Raw genomic sequence first — 12,971 nt, forward strand, 5'->3', positions numbered from 1 at the left:
TGATATGACTTCTCTCATCAATACTTATCACTCGTTATAACAATGTTTTCTTTCCCCAAACAGTGGACTGCAACTATTAGTAGGCTATAAAATCATTCAGCAGCTTTTAATAGTCAGATTTCTAAAAAATTGTGTTATGAGATTCATTTGAATAAACTAGAAAGTATTGTAAAGCTCTAAGCACACTGGTATTTAAGTTGTTTTGTTTCATATACACACCATTTTATATCACAAACCAGTAAACACATACAAATTTATACATGTATAAACACACTGCACATACATGTATATGCATGTGTATACTGGGTCATGATGTAAGCTCTTCCAGGGAAGCTCCTTGGTCCCTCATATTTCCCAATCTCCAAAGAGAATGAAACATTCTTTTTTCTACTTTGTCTTCTATTATTGCTTCAATCCCATATTTGTGTTCCCTACAAGAATAAACTTCTAACACAAGTTCTTGGTACATAAGCTGGCACTTGAACATTTACTGAAGGAAATGAGTGAGATCATACGTTTGTGCTTGCTCAAAAAATTAATACCTACCCTAGGGTAGTAACAATTTTTAAAGGCTTAAAACACTGAAAAAATAACAACATAATAAGCTGTCATTTAAAAACACTTTGCATGTGCCAGGGACTTTTCCTAGTGCTTAACATGTATTATCTTATTTAATCCTTACAACCTTTTTAGATATAATTTTTAAAATGAGGAACCACAGGTAGAGACATTAAATAACTTCCCACACTAAATGGCAATGATGGCATTCAAAACAAAGAAAGTTTTGACTCAGAAAACAAAGATACACATTATAGAATGCTAAAGAGTTGCTAAAAGGTTAACAGAAAGTTAACTTACTTCAAATAAAAGTCTATAATAACATCATTTAAAAATTCTCCTTCACTTAGACAGTGCAGGTCCTCATTAGTAACAGAGATGCCTCCCTTAGCTGGAGGTGGTGGATATACTATCAACCTGTAACAAAAATTTTTAAAAAAGCAGATTATCAAATATTTGTGTGTGTATATATGTAACCAAAAAGCAGTAAAACAGAGAAGAAATTTAAGGGTGTTGCAAATGTGAAGGAATTCTCTCACTTTTCTACAGGACCCATAAAGATGGTGTGACCCTCTCCAGTTTCTTCGTCATCATCAAAAAACTGAAATTGTTTGCTTCTAAGTTGTATTCTAGATTCCAGGGGCACCTGGAAAAGGAAATTAAATAATAATTCAAAGTCAACTGGGAAATTTTTCAATAAAAAGAGCAAGCACAAGGCAAGAATGTTTTTTAATTAAAAAGGATTAAAAATATGAATCTAAAAAGTATGCATGATTTTTAAAAAAGAAACAGGAAAAAACAAGGGTCCACTTATTTATTTATTTATAATTTCTGGTACACTGATATTCTTGAATTTTTGAAAAAATGCTCTCTGGTATCTTGTCTGAAATCTCTATGTCCATATTAAATTAGGTTATGTTAATAAAATCCAAAGAACAGATATAGTATTTTTTTCTTCTAGCAGGGAAGACAAGGCAATCCATAGCATATGGAGCAGAGGCTAAGGCAGCTTCAGTTCTCCAGAGTCAAGGAGTTAAAGGAAGAGTCTTCCACTGAAATTTAAGCCCATCCCAGCTACCTCATGGCTCTAGCTGCTCTTTTTGCCTTCAGAATTATCTCCTGCAGACAATTTTTCAAAAGAAGGAGAATGATTCCCCTTTCTTATTCTGCTCTTTTCCTCAACTTCTCTGGTGAGGCCCTGTCAACTTCACTAAGATTGTGCCTTGGATAGCCCTATCCCCAAGTGTGTAGCCAGGTAGAAAGATTTTTGTGTTCCCGATAAATTAAGTCAGTAAAATTCAGCTGCTGTGATAAGGGACAAATTTTGAGTATTTAAGTTATATTTGTATGATTCAGGTGGCTTCAGAGCTACCTACTATATTAGTTATTCTAGAACTGGATACATATGTTGACCGTCAGGATGGTAGGTATTCTTCATTTCCCAAGTTTTCAACCATGTATGTACATGTTACATAAGTCTACATCAGGGACCAAAACTCCTTTATTTTTATTGAAGCCTATGGCATCACTGGAAACCAGCAGGGCAATAACAGACTAGAATATAGCAGTAATGTGTATGTATGTTGAAAGAGGAAAAAAAAGAGAGAAAAAGGAGATGAAAAGAAAAGAAAAGAAGAATAGAGTATGGAGCCCAGCCTGCGTGGCTCAGTGGTTGAGCACTGACCCATGCATTGAGATGTCACCAGTTTGATTATCAGTCAGGGTAACTGCCTAAGTTGCAGGCTCAATCCCCAATGGGGAATGTGCAGGAGGCAGTCAAAATATACTTCTCTCTCCCTTCCTCTCTCACTAAAATCAATAAAAATATATTAAAAAAAAAAAAGAATAGAGTATGGAAAGGAACTAAAAATGCTTCTAAGACCTGTACCAAGTACTATTTTTGTCACAAAGTCACCTATTCACCATTATATTTTGACACAACATATTTTACAAATTGCATATAAAAGCAAACAATTCTGAGATGAAATTTAAAAAATCTAACTCTGAAATGAATAGTATCATAATAAAACATATTTCCCTTTAAAGCTATGTTATTTAAGATTATATTTTTAAAATTAAAAAGCATAATTACATTTTTAATTTTGTTTTCTTTTTGCACACAACTTCCTTTGATCCTTTCTTCATAGGTTTTTGTACAGGCAACAAGTCTGCTATTGGCTTCTTCAAAGGGAATTTTCGCAAAAAAATTGGATACATTATTCTTTATACCAATTTCAGTAACGATACTTTCAAATACCGTATTTGCTTGAGGATCAAGGGCATTTTGAAAAATTAAAATTATATACTGTTCTTCCAAATCTGAAAAGAAATCAATATAACTATAAGTCTAAAAGAAAAAAATAAGTATATAGGAAGTTATTAGAAAAAGAGTAACAATTAGTTATTCCAAGAACATCACCAGAAATCCCTGTATCAATGTTCAAAACAATATTTGGCAGAGTATATAAAATAAATATAAAATGAAGACCAGTGACAATGTTACCTGACAATGTCACCTAAATTATTAAGAGAAAGGAATCAGAACATATTACTCTAGCAGTAGCTCAAGAACAAATCTATTCGTGGGTATAACTGATTTACTTCATCTAATAGGATCAAAATATATTTATAGTTTTACATATGTATAAATTAAAAATTTTATCAAACACAAATAAAATTTCCAAGTGAGCCAGAGAATTTAGCTGTAAAGACTGCTATTCACTAATGTGCAAACTCTTAAGCTGAAGCAGCAATTACTGCTGAAAAGTATTTATTTTACAAATATTCATGCTATGCCATAAATATCAGAACCATATCATTTATTATAGAGATTGAAGATACATTCTACGAACTTGCAAACTTCTAATTCAGGGTAAGTTTCAAGGATTCCAGATTTATATGGTTGTACTTAGTACCTATCAGTGCATTTTAAAAAGTTCATTTTATCTAAGGACTATGCTGTACACCTGAAACCAATACAAAATAATATTGAAAGCAAATTGTAATTGAAAATTTAAAAAAAAATCATTTTTCTCATATAATACAAGGTCAAAGAGTGCAGACCTTTGGAGTTTTAAGCATTTTGAAAACAATGAGCAAACCTGTTTTATCATTAGAACTTCCACTTCATGTGTGGGCTTTTCCTCATCTATAAAAGGGGAAAGTAATATCTATCCTACAAGGTTCTTATAATAAATATAATAAATATAATATAATACTATATAATAAAAGCATAGTATGCAAATTGTCCCCTTGACCGGGAGTTCATCCAGGAGTTCAACCAGGGGACGGGGCAGGCGGCCAGTGGAAGGGAGGGAGTACCTGGCTGCCAGCCGCTAGGAACCCTACCAGTGCATGAATTTCTGCACTGGGCATCTAGTCCTATCTAATAAAAGACAAAAAGGGTAATTGACCGTACCTTCGCTACACTTCCCATTGGCTAATCAGGGTGATATGCAAATTAACCGCCAACAAAGATGGCATTTAATTTGCATACATAGGCTCCAAGCGGTGGAGCGAAGCCAAATGGCCCCGAAGCCCACTGAGCAGCGAGGCCTCATGGCCCGTGAGGCCTGACAGCTGGGGGGCGGGGGGGGGAGGGGGGGACCCTCTGGCCAGAGCCCAGCCAGAGCGAAAGGCCTGGGTCCCGGGTGCCAGAGGAAAACTGGTGCCAGCAGCCAAGGGAAGGGAAGGCCTATTGCATGAATCTCTTCGTGCAACAGGCCTCTAGTATAATATAATATACATAAAAGATCTATCAAAGTATATTCACATTCTGCTAGTCAATGGATTATACTTATTATTATAATCCAATCTACATAACTTACTTGTTAACTTATGCATTCTTTTACAATGAGTCCAAACTTTATCATCCATACTCATTTGTATCAGCATGCTCAGCTTTTCATAAACTGGTGGTATTGTCTGAAGAAATACGACTGGTAATTTACGGACATTACACCATTCACATTTAGTTAGATCAGAGGTATTTAAAGTAAAGCCTACTGGATCAGCTTCTGCTTCTGGAGGAAAACAAATGGAAATGGAAAATGAATCAATTCTTAAAACAGCAAATTCATAAATGAAGAAGAGTGTGAGAAAATACAAGTTTAAAGTAAAACACATTTATTATGCTCTGTAAATAGTAACTTCTAGTGGGAAATGAAGAAAAATCCTTATAACTGTCTTAAAGAAGCTTCTGCATTATTTTTCCAAAAGCGGGTTCTAATGAAGTATACTTACAATTAAACATAGATTTTGTGATGTTACAGAACGAAATCACACTATTAACACATTGCAGACCAGTAGTTTTATTGCTAGCTTTACCCAGTGCCCAGGTAAGTTTCTACTGAACGAATACAAAAAATGCTTTACATAAATATTAAAGGCACGCTTTAAAATTAAATACCCACTGCATTTTGAAGTTATTTATTACATGTTCTTACAAGTTAATATCTTTTTAAAAGTATGATACTTTGTAAAACACTGTATAATATGAAGCGAGAATTCTCATGATCCGTCCACAATGTGTTAAAATATATCTAATAACTAATCATGTATGTTTAATTTAATCTTTCATTCCTGTAAAGTGCTTCAGTGTGAAAAAAGTTTAAGTTAGCATAAAGACATATTATAGCTTACCTTCCAGCGGTATCTTGATAAAATCTAAACAAAACTAAAAAAAATAAAACAAATTAATGCCAATCTAGATTTATGAGGATTTTGCTACAAACAACCTAAATGACACATTATTCGGCACTTAGATTACAGAGGGCAGAAGAAACAAATCATCTACCACGTGCTTAAATATAAAACAAGATAACCTCCCCACTTCCAAATTACCTCTCAGAAAGGTAGGCTTCACCTTTCTGATTCAAATACTGAGAATATTCTTATACTATTGACTTATTTTTTCATAATTTCAAAGAGAAATTGCGAAAATGCTATATAAGACCTTAATATGCAAATCAACACAATGGCAGAACGATCGGCGGAGTGACCGGTCACTATGACTCACACTGACCACCAGGGAGCAGACGCTCAATGCAGGAGCTGCCCCCTGGTGGTCAGGGGGAGCGCCACTCAGCCAGAAGCCGGGCTCATGGCTGGTAAGTGCCAACGGCAGTGGCAGGAGCATCTCCCTGCCTCTGCTGCAGGCAGGTGGTAAGGAGCGAGGGGTCCCGGACTGCTGGCTTATCCCCTATCCCTGGGGATATTGGGCGTAAGCAGCAGGCAGACATCTCCCGAGGGGTGCCAGACTGTGAGGGAGCAGGCTGGGCTGAGGGGACTCCCCCTTAGTGCATGAATTTTATTCACCGGGCCTCTAGTATTACAATAAATACCTGAATAATCATACCCCGATTCACTAACTTTAGTATCTTCCTACACTTAATCATTCTTTATGTATATACTAAAAGCCTGGTGCTCGAATTTGTGTACAGTTGGGGTCCCTTGGCCTGACTGGCGATCGGGGCCAATTGGGGTTGCAGGAAGTTGGCTGCGGGATGTTGGCTTGCCGGGGGAAAGGGCTGCAGGATGTTGGCCGGCCGTGGGAGGTTGACTGTGGGAGCGCACTGACCACCAGGGGACAGCTCCTGCGTTGAGCGTCTGCCCCCTGGTGGTCAGTTCACATCATAGCGACCAGTCGACTGGTTGTTCAGTTGCTTAGGCTTTTATACATATATAGATGTATACACATACACATACACACACAGAGTCATTTCTCTTTTGCTAAACCTGTATAAAGGCAGAAAGGTTCATTATTACAACATCTAAGAAAATCAAAATTAAGTTCATTCAACATACAGTTCATACTCAAATTTCCCCAACTGCTCAAAATTATCCTTTATATTTGCCTTAAATTTCCCCTGATGATTCTGTCAAGGCAATGTTACATTAGTCTCTCTTTTGTTTACTACTGTCTATTACAGAGAGAAACCTCCTTCTGCTTTTTATAAATAGCCTTTGAAAAATCCACGCTAGGTTCTAAAAAATGTACAACACTCTGGACTGCATTACATCGAAAGCACATGATGCCAGCCAGCCCCACTATTGATACAAGCTTAATCACTTGTTGAAGGCAGTGTGTCAAGTCTTTCCACTGTAAAATACTTAAAATCTGTTTCTTAGATTAATAATGACACGGCAGATATATATCGTTTCAGTGCAAAACATAAAGGAAGTTATGTACAGAAAGAAAATGTCAAATCATCTTTTAACATACAATCTGAAGAAATTACAGATCCACTATACCTTATAAAAATGTTCTTTGGCTAAATCCCATGGTACAAGGAAGATTAATAACAGATTGCAAATTTCCAAATCATAAGCACAACTACTTTTTAGCTGAAATATTTCATTTAGCATTTTAACTAAAAAAAAAAACCTATAGTAACATATTTTGTATTATACACACTACCTTTTATTTTTTAAACTAAATTCAGTTTTTCTTCAGTAGATCATATACATATTAATCTGTAACTTTCATGTAAAAAAATTCATTCAAATTTTGATGTTGTTCTTGCTAGATAGCCTTGAGACTATGCAACTTTCAACTAAATGGCTAAATTAACAGCCTTAATTACCATACTAAGGAGTTCTGAATAATGGTGCTCTGAATAAGGTAGGGGGAACGTCATAAAACCTATAAGATATTCCTGGAAATTTCTGATATATAAGACATAGTATAACATTTTTATTATCTGACAGTCCCATCAAAGATAATCTTTACCATGAAGGCTTGAAACAAAACAGAAGCTTCGTAAATTCCTGAAAACCCTGCTATATAACAATGCTGCTGGGCAATAATAAATTGTCTATATATGATTTGCTTTAGATCTCTGGAGTATTTAATATCATTCTAGTTTTTAAATAATGAGAAGCTAGAGTTTTTTGATGGAAAAAAGATTGCTCTTTTCCCATATGGCTTTTCTTGCATAAGAAATCAGGTCCACATTTCGTTTTCTCCTATAAACTTAACCTATAAAGTTCCCCCCCGCTTTTGATCATATTTATTCTACAATCATAAATCCTAGAAAATAGCTATTAGTTACCATAATTTACATAATAATAAAGCAATCTTTTAACTTTCCTAATACAATGTGTTTTCTTAAAGATATTACTTTATGTATAAAGAAGAATACTACAAGACAGAGTTTAAAAGGTTAGAAATGGATAGCCAGGCACACCAAGTTAAGGAATTATAAAGGCTTACAAAATAGTGCAGTGCAAAAGGAAGATCAATTTACCAACAATGTATAGAGCATATTAGAGAAGAAGAAAAATGATGACTAAGAAAGCTAGTTAAGGAGATTACATTAAATTTTCATACATTAAATTTTCAAACAGAAAACGCAAATTTGATTTGGATTGGTAGCTGTAAAATAGTAAGAAAACACATATGAGAGATAAAAATTAAAGGACTATGGAAAAGTCCTTTGGGTTTTGTGGATACTGAACCAGTGCCTTCTTTTTTTTTTTTTTTTTTTAATATTTTATTGGTTTTTTACAGTGAGGAAGGGAGAGGGATAGAGAGTTAGAAACATCAATGAGAGAGAAACAGCGATCAGCAAGGTACATGCCCTTGACCGGAATCGAAGCTGGGACCTTTCAGTCCGCAGGCCGACGCTCTATTCACTGAGCCAAACAGGTTAGGGCTGAACCAGTGCCTTCTGAGTGGCTATAGTAGTTCAATAATCTATTTCTAGGAGTCTTAGTGCTTTAAGACATTTTTCTGCAGACTCCAAAACTTTTGGATTCTTCTTTCTGTCACTATATTCTTTAAAATACTGTTTTCATTGAGTTGGCATTAAGAATAAAATAGTAGCCCTAGCTGCATTGGCTTAGTGGATAGAGCATTGGCCTGCAGACTGAAAGGTCCCAGGTTCGATTCCAGTCAAGGGCACATGCCTGGGTTGCAGGCTAGATCCCCAGTAGGGGATGTGCAGGAGGCAGTCGATCAATGATTCTCTCTCATCATTGATGTTTCTCTCTCCCACTCTCCCTTCCTCTTTGAAATCAATAAAAATTTATTTTGTTTAAAAGAAGTGGAAAGTTTTTAACTTAGTTAAAATACTAAGTATCTTCCCACAATGAATATGTCACTACCTTGAACAATGAATTATAAAAAAGTTTTTACTGACTTTTATGGTGAGGATTTATTTATAATTGTTTATATACTATTAAATAAATACAACATCTTAATTTAATATTCTATCAAGTATTTTAACTCAGATATTTTAAAGTATTACTTATTAGCCTTAGCCACAGAATTATGAATCTTATAGTTGGTACAATGAACACAGAAGAATGTACTTACAATTACAGGTTCTACTAATAGCCGAAAGAGTGTCCCTACTCGTATACTTCGACAGTTTAAAATGACACTGCCATAGGAACTTGGGCAGCTTAAAGATACAGGATCAACTAAAGTTTCTTGAGCAATCACCTTGCGACGTTTTAGAGGTGTGTTGATAATAGAATTACCAAACTGAAAAAGAAAAAAATTTTCACTTAATAAAGTACTAAAACAAGGCTTTGAACTAAGTATATATAAATGCAGAAGACCCAATATGAGAAATGTAATTATCAAAACATAAGATTAATTTTACTTCAGCGGTGTCAGATGAAGTAAAAATTTTGATTTTATATAATAATAAACTCTTCAATGTTATATAGCTATACTTTATCTAGTTATTACTTTAAAAGAATAGCACAAAAGTGAAAACTGGTATTCTGGGAATAAGACTTCTTGGTTTCAAATCACAGCCACACATCTTTTAATCTGATTTTGTAAACTTAATAACTCCGTAAGTTTTGGTTTCCTAAATTGTAAAATATGAAGAGTATCTACTCAAATGAGCTAAGGCCTATAAACAGCTTAGCACAGTGCTTCATGCACAATAAAATACTAGATAAGTTACCTAGTAACAGTAGTAGTGGTTGTAGAACTTGGGGTTAAATCAACAATTCTTTAGCAAACAGGTGATTTAAGGGTATGGCTATTTGCATTAATAAAGGATGCTTCTTTATATATTAAACTTTAACTAGTTGATTTATTAAATAGATATATATATATTGGTTAATCCTCACCTGAGGATATTTTTCCCATTGCTTTTCCAGAGAGTGGAAGGGAGGAAGGGAAGGAGAAAAGGAGGGAGAGAGCAAGAGAAGAGAGAGAGAAACACCGATGTGAGACACAGCAACTCGTTGCTTCTGGCATGCGCCCAGGGGTGGGGAGCAAACCCACAACCCAGGCATGTACCCTTGACCAGAAATCGAATCCAAGACCTTCAGTGCTCAGGCCAACTCTCTAACCATTGAGTGACACCGGCCAGGGCATAAAATATTTATCCTATATAATAAAAATCTAATATGCTAAGTGTCCGGTTGTTCGGTGACTGGTCCACTTTTCAACCAATCAAAGTGTAGTATGCTAATGATATGCTAAGGCCGCTCAACTGCTCGCTATGACGTGCACTGACCACCAGGGGGCAGATGCTCCAACTGGTAGGTTAGCTTGCTGCTGGAGTCCGGCTGATTGGGACTGAGGGAATGGACCAGACATACCCTGGAGCCCTCCTGTGGTCCCTCCCAGGCCCAATCGTGCACTGGTGGGGTCCCTCGGCCTGACCTGAAACCTCTCGCAATCCAGGGCCCCTTGGGGAATGTTAGAGAGCAGATTTCAGTCCGTTCCAAAGATCACTCCCCTCAAGAGGACGCCAGACGAAGGGCTCATGGATGGTGAACGCTGCTGTGGCAGTGCGAGCCTCTCCCAATTGGGACTAATTGGGCGCAAGCCCACAGAAGACACAGTGGGACCAGGATGAGCAGGAGCAGCAGGTAGGAGTTGCAGGCAACTTTGGACTGCGGGTTTTGGCCTGATCTCCACAAGCCACCCAGAGAGGCCCCATCCATGCACGATTTCATGCACCAGGCTTCTAACATAAGTATAATTTAAATTTAAAGTAATTAAAATTATGTTAAAAACTTCATTATCAACACAAGAATAAAACATTATCCTGGTTAAAAAAAAAAAAAAAAAGAGGGAAAAATGTTCAATGCGTAGAGATAAGCACTATTCTCATTATACCTACAGAGACATTTCTGTGATCTATGTCACAGGAAAAAAAAATAAAACAAAATGTGATGCACACACATTTTTTTCCTATAAACTGCTCTTTCAGGCTTATTAACAGATTTATTATAAATATTTTCCCACATATTAATAGTAACATATAATATAGATTTAAAAACTCTTTTTAGCTTTAGAATTATTTCTTCAAATGACATGTTATTTAGCTCAATAATTCCATATAATAAAAGCCTAGGTGGCGTCATGCGTGATGCACCACAAGATAGCCACCATCACGTTGTCACAAAATGGCTGCCACACGATGGCTGGCAGGGGAGGGCAGTTGTGGGCAATCAGGCTGGCAGGGGAGGGCAATTGGGGGCGATTGGGCCGACAGGGGAGGGCAGTTGGGTGTGACCAGGGTTGCAGGGGAGGGCAGTTGAGGGAGACCAGGCCTGCAGGGAGGGCAGTTAGGGGCGAGCAGGCCAGCAGGGGAGCAGTTAGGCGTCAATCAGGCTGGCAGGGGCGCAATCAGGTTGGCAGGCAGAAGCAGTTAGGGGCAATCAGGCAGGTGAGCCATTAGGAGCCAGGAGGCCCGGATTGTGAGAGGGATGTCTGACTGCCGGTTTAGGCCCAATCGCACAGGGATCGGCAGTCCAACATCCCGCAAGGGGTCCCAGATTGTAGAGGATGCAGGCTAGGCTGAGGGGGACCCCCACCCCATGCACAAATTTCGTGCACCGGGCCTCTAGTAAGTAGATAAATAACTTAAGAAGTGCTCCAGCTAAATCCATAGTAGAGACTGAGTCTAGAACTAGGGCAGTCCATACCCTTCCAAGGAGCCTCTAAAACAGGGGTCCTCAAACTTTTTAAACAGGGGGCTAGTTCACTGTCCCTCAGACCGTTGGAGGGCCGGACTATAGTTTTAAAAAAAACTATGAACAAATTCCTATGCATACTGCACATATCTTATTTTGAAGTAAAAAAACAAAACGGGAACAAATACAATATTTGTATTTGCATGTGGCCCGCGGGCCGTAGTTTGAGGAACCCTGCTCTAAAAGATCTCTGAGGAACCCTAATTGTTCAATGTTCCAGCTGAAATCTGCTCACCCACAAATTCTATCACATGGAAATCCATTATTTATTTAATTGAATTCTACTATGCTGACATCTGAGTTCTTTCTGGACTTTTTGCATGACACATTATTCTCCAAGAAGTATTTTCACAGCTAAATCCAGATATATATGATTTTTGCCAAATTGCCTTCCAGAAATTATGTTACCAATTTACATACTCAATACTCCATTCCTCCAAACACTATCCAAAATGAGATACTATTATACTTGAAAAGTGTTTCAGCACTGACAGTTAACAAAATATATTGTTTTAGTTTCATTTTCAATACTTTACTACTAGTTTGAACTCTACTCATTTCCATTAGTCATTTTTCTATACTTTGTTTCTATTTCTTGATTTTTTTAAGAAATTAAAAATATATAAAGGACCAACTCACATTGTCGCACAGTTCCTTATTTTTTCTTCATTTGCATTTACTTATCAAATTATGTTTATGATGTTTTGCTACACTGTTCTGTATTTCTCATTTACTCAAATATATTCATCACTTCATTTGCTATTATTGCTTGTGCAGACACATTTGGAAAGGCATCCTTCAAGATTATATTAAAAATATTAATCCTTATTTTTTCTTTTATCTTTATAATTGCTCTTTATTTTAATTCCTTATGGTTTCCACCTTAACAACCAAATATGTATGTTCCCATATTTTTATCTATATTCCTGTAATCCATGACATGTATATATAAACCCATGTATAATTTTTTTCATCCTTACCCAAGGATATATTTTGATTTAAAAAAAAATTTTTAGAGAAAGAGAGTGGAAAGGGACAGAGAGAAACATTGATCAGCTGTTCAAAACCTGAACCGCCCCCCAACACCCTGACCAACTGGGGATCGAACCTGCCATACTTTTGGTGTACAGGAGGAGCACACTTCAAATCAGGGCCCCATATATAATTTTTTACAGGTTTTTAAAAATATTTTTTATAAGTAATTTACAAAAATAAGAAAATATGTACATATTTCTGCATCCTGGTATTCCCATTTAACAGTACCAAGTAAAAATTTTAAGTCATTAATATAGTTTTAATTTTTTTTGTCAGTGACTGCACAATAGTCCATGGTGTGGATATACCATAAATTCTTCATCCATTTCCATATTAATGGGCAATGATTTTATATGCAGTTGTATGCCAAGAATCATTTTTATACATACATTCTTATGTACTGGAGAGGAAGATTCCTTTGAAATTGA

General features: G+C 36.4%; 1 protein-coding gene across 2 annotated transcripts in view; it reads right to left on the reverse strand.

The window, feature by feature from the left end:
* Positions 1-12,971, reverse strand: part of SENP6 (SUMO specific peptidase 6) — a 104,328-nt gene that overhangs the window by 25,061 nt on the left and 66,296 nt on the right. For both annotated transcript variants that reach the window (XM_070418218.1, XM_070418219.1), the window contains 6 exons: positions 8,876-9,046; positions 5,200-5,233; positions 4,386-4,580; positions 2,651-2,877; positions 1,098-1,204; positions 859-975 (listed from right to left, as the gene is read on the reverse strand). In XM_070418218.1, coding sequence (XP_070274319.1) covers positions 859-975; positions 1,098-1,204; positions 2,651-2,877; positions 4,386-4,580; positions 5,200-5,233; positions 8,876-9,046 — 851 coding nt within the window. The remainder of the gene's footprint in view (positions 1-858; positions 976-1,097; positions 1,205-2,650; positions 2,878-4,385; positions 4,581-5,199; positions 5,234-8,875; positions 9,047-12,971) is intronic.

The sequence above is a fragment of the Myotis yumanensis genome, unplaced genomic scaffold (assembly GCF_028538775.1).
Source record: "Myotis yumanensis isolate MYYU_CA2020_CCGP unplaced genomic scaffold, mMyoYum1.0.hap1 SCAF_6, whole genome shotgun sequence".
NCBI classification, from domain to species: Eukaryota; Metazoa; Chordata; class Mammalia; order Chiroptera; family Vespertilionidae; genus Myotis; species Myotis yumanensis.